Source organism: Psammomys obesus, unplaced genomic scaffold, assembly GCF_907164565.1.
Source record: "Psammomys obesus unplaced genomic scaffold, mPsaObe1.curated_primary_1811, whole genome shotgun sequence".
In the NCBI taxonomy this organism is placed as follows: Eukaryota; Metazoa; Chordata; class Mammalia; order Rodentia; family Muridae; genus Psammomys; species Psammomys obesus.
This window is the reverse complement of record NW_026596069.1, coordinates 30,447,393-30,457,700: the sequence shown is the minus strand read 5'-3', so window position 1 is coordinate 30,457,700 and position 10,308 is coordinate 30,447,393. Positions and strand designations below refer to the sequence as shown.

Here is a 10,308-nt window from a genome sequence, read left to right as displayed (position 1 = left end):
CTGCAAATAAAAAATATAGGTAAATTTACATATTTTAATAATCTTTAAAAACCACTTTTGCGGTCTTATATTTGAAAACAATTATACAATTATAATCTCTTTTTCTTTACCTATTTAGTTGGTCTATATAAATAATTATTAAGCTAAGTATGTGGCCAAGGTTAGTGTGCATCCACAGACAATTTGTATATTCTTACAAACATGTTTAATTACAACCACCTCAAAAGTAACACAGATTTTTGAAAGTTTATTTTAAGTTTGAAGACTAGACAGGGTCATACTGGTTTTACAACATCCTACATGATTTAAGTATATCTACAAAGAAAAAAACAACATTGGAATATTACACAGCTTGAAAGGTTGCAAAAGTTATGTGTATCTTAGTTATTTCTGTCCTTATACACACACCAGATGAGAGCATTCAATGTTATATTTCATCATTTGTTGTCTAGCAAAGATACAGTCATTAATACCTGCTCTTCAAAATTCATACCTATCTTTATGAAGACACTCACAAAGAGAAAGTCAACCCTAAAGTAGGAATTAGTGTCTATGACAGATGATTACAATATAACATACATGAAATGAGTAATGAAATGTTAAAAGTTAATTAATTCATAATTTCCTAAATTATAAAATTAGCTTATGATAATTATGTAACATAGTGAGGACCTGGTGTTTCTGTGTTTTGTGTTTGTAAAATTTTATTTGCAAATAAAATTGAATAAAAATATCACATTTCAGCTTGAAGCTGTAGCAGAAACGACTGATACAAAAGCTGCTTCCCAATACTTGTCATTATATTATGTGCATGCACCCTTACTGAAAGTGCATATCCACAGGGCATGCTGTGTTGTAAGTCACTCATTGAGCAGAGAGAAAGTGCACAAGCAAGAGAAAGCTGCTCACTGACTCTCTAAATGATAGCAAGTTCCATTAGTACCAAACTCTTTTGGAAAACAAACTTTAAACAGGTATCAACAGAGCAAAATTCAAAATGGCACATGAAGTCAAGGGAAACTTTGAAAAGTATCTCAACACAAAATATTATTCATAATTTCTAGAACTGAATATTAAGTATGAATATTAAGAATATGCAATAAAAAACACCCATCTACAAATTTAGTTATATGGTTATACCTCATAGAAACAAGAAACATTGCTAGACAGTAAATGCTGTACTTTTAGACCCTAAGTACTTCTATGTAATCCTATTTTAATTGAAAATGCTACTTTAAATATTCTGAATTTATAGTTTAAAACATTATCGCGGACAATAGTATTGAGGACACAACAGTTTTGTTTTGAAAAAATGTTGAAAATTACTCAGCATTTTAGATACTGAAAATCAACAGGTTTTTAACTTGATGAAGTAAGCACAGGGGCTTGGGACAAACATTCGGTCTGCTAGCCGCCACAGAGCAATGAATTTGCTGTTATTTAAAATGGTAATGTGGTTGACTTTCCCTTTCATTTCTTCACTGCGATTGAAGACCACACCGTATTTACATCACTGAGAAATGCTGTGAACACGTGGACAGACGGGACATGACAGTAGTGGATTTCCTTATGCAGCACACGTATTAAAGCAAAAATTTAAAATATAGCAGTGTTGTGCAGGGCTTTAGCATTTCATACACATCCACTGTTTTCTTTCCTGAACCTTCAATTTAAAACTCCAATAATTCTGTGTCTAAGCCTTATAAAATAAATACTTGTAAAGCTTATAAATTAGGTGTGGAGGACATTTATGGAGTAAGGGTGAGCTTTAATTTGAGATATACGTCAATGATACCTTCATTATCAATGACAAATTATTATGATAATTGCTTTTTTTTTCTAGGACTTTTGAAGCAAAGCAATAGAAATCAATTTTCATCTTGAAAACGTTTTATGACTTTGTCATTAGTAAATTCATTGCTTCTCATCTATAATTATGCAATGCACTCTCTTGGGAGACCACCACTGGTTTTAAACTGCATTGACAATTTCATTTCGCAGAAATGTGGGAATGTGAAAAAAAGTGTTGAGTACACTTGGCCAAGTTGTGCAGCAGTAGGCTCACACATATCTGTTAATATATTAAATACACAGAGAGTGATGCTATTATTTCAAAGAAATGAAGATTTGAGTTCAAGGGCTGTGGCATTTTTCTCGTTCTTTTTCACCAAATGATAACAAGGGATTCTCAGAAAACAGAAGCCTTTGGTACTGAAATATATATAGCTTCCTTCAAAAATAAAAGATAGGTTCAGTGTGCTGATATTAAATATAGAACCATCTGTTTTTCCAATCCTGTTCAAGTGTACTAATAAATGTTTTGTGTACATAAATAAACACAATGCTTTAAGGAAAATAAAGGGAGAATAATCAACGAAAAAGAATATTAGCCTGTTTATATAACATATAAACAATATAAGTGTGAACAGAAGGAACTTAGTTTTTATTAGAAGTAAAGAAAATAAGATTGGAATATGTCATATTAATTGCTACTGCATATTATATATTCTTCTCCAAATCTCTGTAATAAACACTAACAGTGTTAGGCACAGGGAAACAATCAGGATAATCCAAACTCATTATAGAAAATAACTTATTGCTAACATTGTAATATTTTATAAAAGTTAGTTGAACAGTGACCTTAATTCTCTCTTAACCATTTCATCTGATGACTATGAGTTTCTTTATTTTGCAGTAAAAAGGAGACTTGCTCTGCCTACTGTACTTCAACTAATGTATATAATTCATGGAACAAGAAGAGTAAGTCACAGATGGTGTGGTATGACTTAGGAGGGCTGGGAGATAAAAACAACAAAAAATATATTATTGAAAAGGCAGGCTTAGAATTCCTTAAAAGACAGTTAGCAGCCTACCATAATTTGAACACTTTTCCATGAGAAAAAAGAAAAAAAAAAACATTCAGTTTCCATCAGATTTTGCACAGTTCATTCATTTCATGGAGTTACTTGTAGGGAAATAAAGAAAAGCATTGTGGGATGTGTGCTCCCTTCCTTCATTCCTCTTCTGTGCAGCCCAGCAGCTCTGACCGCAGAGTAATCCTTCCATACCAGGACCAAGGAAGGATCCTTATGTGTCGTGCATAGATGGGAGGGTCGATGACATTTTTCCTGTGAGTGTCATTGTCAAAATTGCCTTGAAAAACCTAATAAAGAAGAGCAAAGAAAAGGATTAGTTAGCCCTTTTCGTTTTCAGGTGTGTTTATTTTCTTGTTTGTAGTACACATTGCAAATTTAAAATTGGTAACGGCTGGTTTTATTTTTAAGAGTAATATTTGTTTATGTATTGTGTAGGGTGCACAAGTATGGGTACATAAAATGCATGTGTGTTTGTAGATGCACACGTGAATGTGGGTATTTGTGTGTGTACATGGAAGATAGAGGTCAACCTCACTCTGTAGATGTTCACCCTGATTTTTTTTTTTTTTTTTTTTTTGATACGGTGGTACTTGGGCTTTCCAGACTAGGTTAAATTGGTGGTCAGAGAGCTCAAGAGATCCTCTTGTCTCTACCTTTGCAGCACCTTGTGTAAAAGCATGTACTATCATTCTTGCATTTTCTTTGGGTCCTAAGAATCAAACTCATGTCCTCATACTTGTAGAGAGAATATCTTGACAACTAACCCACCTGTGCATTTTTTATTCATTAAAACATATTTCAGACACTTTAAAACAAATACCTTCATCAGGGGCGAGTGATCAGAGAGCAGTCAATTGAGTTCATGATAGAGGCAGCCCCTGATCTACTCCCTCGGAGATCCACATGGAGCCTGAGCTACCAATCGGCCACATCTGAGCGGGGGTTCTAGGTCCTCTCCATATATGGTCGTCTGTTGGTGCATCAGTCTCTGCAGGACCCGTTGGACTCAGGTCTTTTAGTTTTGTAGATCTCCTTGTGGGGCTCCTGTCTCCTCTGTCTCCTCCATGTCCTTCTAATCCCACCCTTCTCTTCCTCCATAAGACTCCCTGTGCTCTGCCCAAAGTTTGGCCCTGACTCTCAGCGTCTGTAGGCTCCCATCCTATTTCTTCTCTTCCACTTCTTCTGGTGTCTATCCTGTTTGCTATTCTGAACGCGTCCCAGAGGACACAGTCTTGCCAGGCCACGGAGGAAGAGGATCCAAGCAGTCCTGATGAGACTTAACAAGCTATAGGCAGATGGCAATAGTGGAGAACTCCCGCTTTCAGGGGACTAGGAGAAGGGGATGAAAGGAAGCGAGAGGGAGGGAGGATGGAACTGGGGGGTTGAAGGAGGAGAGTTAAATCGTGATATGTAATGAATAAATTGTTAAGAAAAAGAAATAAAAATTTTAAAAATTTAAAATGAAAAAAACAAATATTTTGAGTTTTCAACATTTAATTTTAAGAATCAAATAACTCAAGAATTGATTTATTATGTGGGGACATGTAAATCTGTCATTGCTGCTACCCTGCCCCCTTTTGTTTTATTTTTAATGACACACATATTGAATTTTTGCATTTGCCATGAGCTGACATTGATCTTGCAAGTTGCCTAATTCTTTCCATTTCAAGAAATGACTTAGAGATCCAAGCACTGTGCAAAGTACAGCCATCATCTTAAAAATATAATGTTCACACAGGTACTATAAAAAAGAGTTGGCATACTGTACGTAATAATGTGTAGAAGAAAGGATATAGGAAGGGTACATTCATCTTACCTCATAAATGAAAGTCAACTGTCATCGACGGTCAACTTGACTATAAGACCAATGTGATGACTGAGAATAAAGTTAACAAAGTAAGCAAGAAAGAAAAGAAGAAAAGAGGGAAAGAAGGATGAGAGGGATGGAAGGAGGAAAAGGGGAAAGAATGGAAGGAGCAAAAAAGGGACAAGAGAGAGAGGGAGAAAGAAAAAAAAATTTTGTCCTATATCCCACAAGAAAATAGAAGCAGTCATCAAAATTCTCCCTTCCAAAATTTTCTATTGTACTTCCAGAGCACAATAGAATTTTAATCCACATCTTTACACATTGTGTTATTAATTAAGAGAATGTTTAATCTTCTGATATCTTCAATTTCTTTCTTCAGAGACTTGACATTTTTTTTTTCTAACAGTCTTTCACTTACTTGGTTAGTGTCACACCAAGGTACTTTATGTTATTAGTGGCTATTGTGAAGGGTATTGTTTCCCCAATTTTTCTGCCATTTTGTCTCTGGTGTACAGGAGGGTTTCTGATTTGGTTTTGAGTTAATTTTGTATCCTGCCACTTTGCTGAATGGGTTTATCAGCTGAAGGAGTTCTCTGGTTGAATTTTAGGGATTGCTCATGTATACTATCATACTATCATCTACAAATAGTGATACTTTGACTTCTTCCTTTTTCCAATTTGTATCCCCCTGATCTCCTTTAGTTGCCTTATTGCTCTAGTTAGGACTTCAACTACTATGTTGAAGAGATATGGAGAGAGTGGACAGCCTTGCCTTGTCCCTGATTTCAGTGGGACTGATATAAGTTTTTCTCCGTTTAGTTTGATGTTGGTTATAGGCTTGCTCTATATTGTCTTTACTATGTTTAGGTATGTGCCTTGTATCCCTGATCTCTCCAAGACTTTAAACATGAATGGGTGATGGATTTTGTCAAATGATTATTTGACAAATGGAGATGATCATGTGTTTTTTCTCCTTCAGTTTGTACATATGGTGGATTACATTGATGTATTTCTGTATATTGAACCACCCCTGCATGCCTGGGATGAAGCCTACTTGGTCATGGTGGATGATATCTTTGATGTGTTCTTGTATTCAGTTTGCAAGTATTTTATTGAGTATTTCTACATAAATGTTCATAAGAGAGATAGGTCTGAAGTTCTCTTTTTTGGTTGGGTCTTTGTATGGTTTAGGTATCAAAGTGAGTATGGCTTCATAGAATGAGTTTGGTAATGCTAGTTTTCTATTTTGTGGAATAGTTTGAAGAGAATTGGAGTTAGGTCTTCTTTGAAGGTCTGGTAGAATTCTGAGCTGAAACCATCTGACCCAAGGCTTTTTTTGGAAGGGAGAATTTTGATGACTGCTTCTATTTCCTTGTGGGATATAGGACTATTCAATCTATTTATCTGATCTTGATTTAATTTTGGTAAATGGAATCAATCTAGAAAATTGTCCATTTCATTAGATTTTTAAGTTTTGTGGTGTATAGGCTTTTGTGTTTGGATTTCCTCAGTGTCTGTCATTATGTCCTCCTTTTGTTTCTGAACTTTCTGATTTGGATAGCTTTCTCCTGCCTTTTAGTTAGTTTGGCTAAGGGTTTGTCTATTTTGTTGAGTTTCTCAAAGAACCAGCTCTTGGTTTCATTGATTCTTTGAATTGTTTTATTTGTTTCTAATTTATTGATTTCAGCCTTATTCTTAGGGCTTCCTCTGTCCCCTATGCAATAATAAAATTTTTAAAAAAGGAAAATGGAATATTCATTATCTTTCTCCTTGTTCTGCTGGAAAATCATTTGACCTGCATGGCAATTACAAAGCACTTTTCCTTGCTGTTGGGGCCATACATTTTTAATTTGACAGAAAACATATCTTTATAGATTATTTTGAGAAAATATTTGGTGAATAAAAGAATACAGAAATATATTATATCTAGAATCTACCATCTTTACGTATTTATTTTGTATTCACTTAATAGATTTTTATTATTTTTTGACCAGGAGGAGCTCTTTATGGATTCGAATGTGCTATCAAGTATCAGTGTGCCTATTAGCAAAACCTCCCATGTTCAGACCATAACATATAAACAGAAATCTTCTGAAAAGTTATCATGTCAAACAAGAGAAGACAGAAAATATACTTCCTTTTGCTTACATTCTCTAACATATGAAGATGGAGTCTATTGGTGAAAATATTTAAAATAAATTTCAAATCTAATATCCAACTTGATCAGCCTGCCATAGAACTTAATATCTATGTTTAAAATAACTAAGTTCAATTCCTTAATGTGCAATGCAAAAACTATAATAGTTTAAAATAAAGTGTTATGTTACTTCCTGAAAAGGAAAGACAGAAAAAGACAATTTTCTTTTAAGTCTCTTCTGCTTGGTATAGGTTCTACAAGGAAATGTCAAACTCCCAAATGTTAAATGATTAACTATATTTAGTTCTGTATAAGATGTAACACATCAGTTGTGAAAATGATTGCAGCTATGAAATTTTGGCTGTAGTATGTAAAAATTACAGATATTTGGACATTCATTTTAAAAGTAAGTGATGTTTGATAACACATGATAATTTATAATATTTGTGTCTATAGAAAATTTTCCATATTTATATTGCAGTCATCTAAGCCATAGTCATACAGTACTGAAAAACCAGTTTATTTTTAGAGGGCTCACAGTAATGATGGCACAGAGTGCCAAGCATGCAAAGCATGAACTTGCTTGTTTTCAGGGGACATCTTGTTCTTGTTGTGCAAATATGTATCACAGTCCACTTGCCTGGTCTATAGCACAGTAGACCTTTATAACAATGCAGTTTTAGTGTTTCATCGGGGAAGCAAGGCAAACAAAACATGTCTGGTTTACTTAATAGAATTTGTGAGATTTCCAGAAATATGTGTTTCAGATATCCACTTTAATCAGGATAGGTAAAGGTTGATGGAAAATACCAACTTTCCATAAAGAAGAGAAAACTTAGTGGGAGAGATGCAGTGTGATTTGCAATTTTTTTGGGAAAACGTATGCACAAGCTTGAGTTTAACTTATGACAAGTTTGTGGTCGTCTTCAAACATGGTAATTCTTAGGGGATCTTGCAATTATTTCCTAAAAAAATGGGACAAGGTGCTTTAACATAATTGCAAACTAAGAGAAGGAAAGGGGGGGAAAGACAGTTCTCAAAGTTTGGATGAGTTTCTAAATCTTTTTTTTTTTTCTTTGTAAACTCTTCTGTGTAGTTAATAAAAACTCAAATCAGAATCTTTTGGGCATTTAATCCTCAGCACAGACATAATATCATATAAAACACAGCAATAAACTACCCTTATGTTAAGATAAGGTTGGTATTGGTTTCTACAGACCAGTATCTGTTAGACCACTGAGTATATCAGTTATAAGAAGCTACCGGGCCTTCTGGTGGAAAGTGAGAATATCCTTCATGGTACAGCTGGAGCACCTGGGTTTACCTCAGCTTAGTTTTGTTGTTGTTTTGAGAGAGGGTCACTTTATGTGTCCTGGTTGGTCCTCTAAAGAGCAGTTTGGCCCAGAACCACTAAGCTCTAGGATCACTGGTGTGCAGTACTCCTATGCCTGCCCTTATACCTCAGCACTGTGGGTCCAAAACTGTATGTATTATTTATGTAGAAACTGATTTGACTCACAAAATTATACTTTGTAACTGTTCTAGACTTAGTAGACCAAAAGATTTAAACATTTTTTTTCTATCATTTTTGGAAATTTTCTCGTGTCCTTCAAAAAGGAAAGAGCTTAAAGTACTGTTACATTGCCTCCCGAAGCTTTTCAAGACTTACAATTACACCCTTCTTTCATATGATTCCCTGCACTCTGCCCAAAGTTTGGCCATGAGTCTTAGCATCTGCCTCGATACCCTGTTCAGTAGACTCTTTCAGAGGCCTCTGTGGTAGCTTCCAGTATTGTTCCTTGTTTTTGCCCTCTTTCAATGACTGGAGCTCCACAAGGAGAGCAATAGAACCAAAAATCTGGGCACAGGTGTCTTTTCTGAGATTGATACACCAACTAAGGACCATGCATGGAGATAACCTAGAACCCTTTCACAGATATTAGCCCATGGCAGCTCAGTCTCCAAGTGGAAACCCTAGTAAGGGGAACGGGGACTGTCTCTGACATGAACTCAGTGGCTGGCTCTTTGGTCACCTCCCTGTGATGGGGGAGCAGCCTTAACAGGCCACAGAGGAAGACAATGCAGCCAGTCCTGATGAGACCTGATAGGCTAGGGACAGAGGGAAGCAGATGAGGACCTCCCTTATCGGTGAACTAGGGAAGGGGCTTGGTAGGAGAAGAGGGAGGGAGGACAGGATTGGTAGGAGACAAGGGAGGGGGCTACAGCTGGGATAAAAAGTGAATAAATTTTAATAAATAAAAAAATAAAAGAAAGAGAAAACACCCAAATATTTTTTCACAAAAATATATAAACAGCATTATTGAATTATTTAATAAATATAACTGTACATAATAAAAAAATTAAAAAGACTTATAATCAATATCTTAGTCAGACCACAGTGGCTTCATTTTTATCTCTCTGGCCTGATGGTTATCCTCTCATAGTCAGCATTGCTTCTTTGAGGACAGGAGGAGATAAAAACCAAATGTAGAATGGGTGACTAAAGTGTACACTTTTCCGTGTCCGACTTCTTGTTCATTGTGTTTGTACACGCACACCATTGGTTATTGACTATCTGTACACACAGCTGGTGTACTTACAAGACAGAGGACAAGATAAATACAAACAATTTGCCAGAGAAGCGACACCATGAAATATCAACATTACAGCTGCCTAACCTAAACAAGGCTTGAACAAAGACAGCACCAACTGACATGCCAGCATATATAATGCTAAACGGACAGGGTACTAACCCTAAACAAAGAGCTAGAGATAGTGAACAAGTGCTGACGGAGGAAAAATCAGTCTTTCTCGTTATCAGACTCAATTTGTTTTTAAATGTCAACTGGTCTGTCCTAAAAACACATATAAGCAACATTCAACAGATTTAAGGAGTTGTATTTGTTCATATACATGGGTGTGTGGAGAAGCGTGAAAAAGACTATGAGGCAGTGAGTTTGAGAAGGAGCGGGAGGACATACAAGAGTTGCAGGGAAAAAAAAGAAAGGGTAAAAGTGATACAGCTACTTTTTAATTAAAAATAAAAAATAAGTATACTTGAGAGCTCAAGTTATTAACAAAATGCCATTTGGTTAGATGGCAGGTTTATCCATGTTCTCAGAAATAGTAGAAGGCAGAACTACAGATAAGAGAGAATTCTACATTCATAGTTCGTTTTCCTTTCATGCTGTGAAGTTATAGTTAGAGAAGTTAGATATGAGCTACCCTTACTCTCTGATTCTCAGGAACTTTGTTTTAATCTAATACTAACCTCAAACCAAATAAATCTCAGTTGAAAACTCCAGATCTGCTAATGATAACTGCCCTCTGAATTTCTTTTAAATATTTTATTACATCTATTTGTGTGTGTATTTGTGTGTGTCTGTGTGTTCCTGTCTCTGTGTGCCTGTGTCTGTATGGATATGTGCCTCTGTATGTGTTTGTGTGTGTGTGTGTGTGTGTGTGTGTGTGTGTGTGTGTGTGTGTGT

At 35.6% G+C, this 10,308-nt stretch overlaps 1 protein-coding gene across 3 annotated transcripts in view; it reads right to left on the bottom strand.

Annotated features, from left to right (window-relative positions):
• Edil3 (EGF like repeats and discoidin domains 3) overlaps positions 1–10,308 on the bottom strand; it is a 567,408-nt gene continuing 557,100 nt past the window's right edge. For all 3 annotated transcript variants that reach the window (XM_055625558.1, XM_055625559.1, XM_055625560.1), the window contains one exon: positions 1–3,163. In XM_055625558.1, the coding sequence (XP_055481533.1) occupies positions 3,014–3,163 (150 nt within the window). In that variant the 3' untranslated portion in view covers positions 1–3,013. The remainder of the gene's footprint in view (positions 3,164–10,308) is intronic.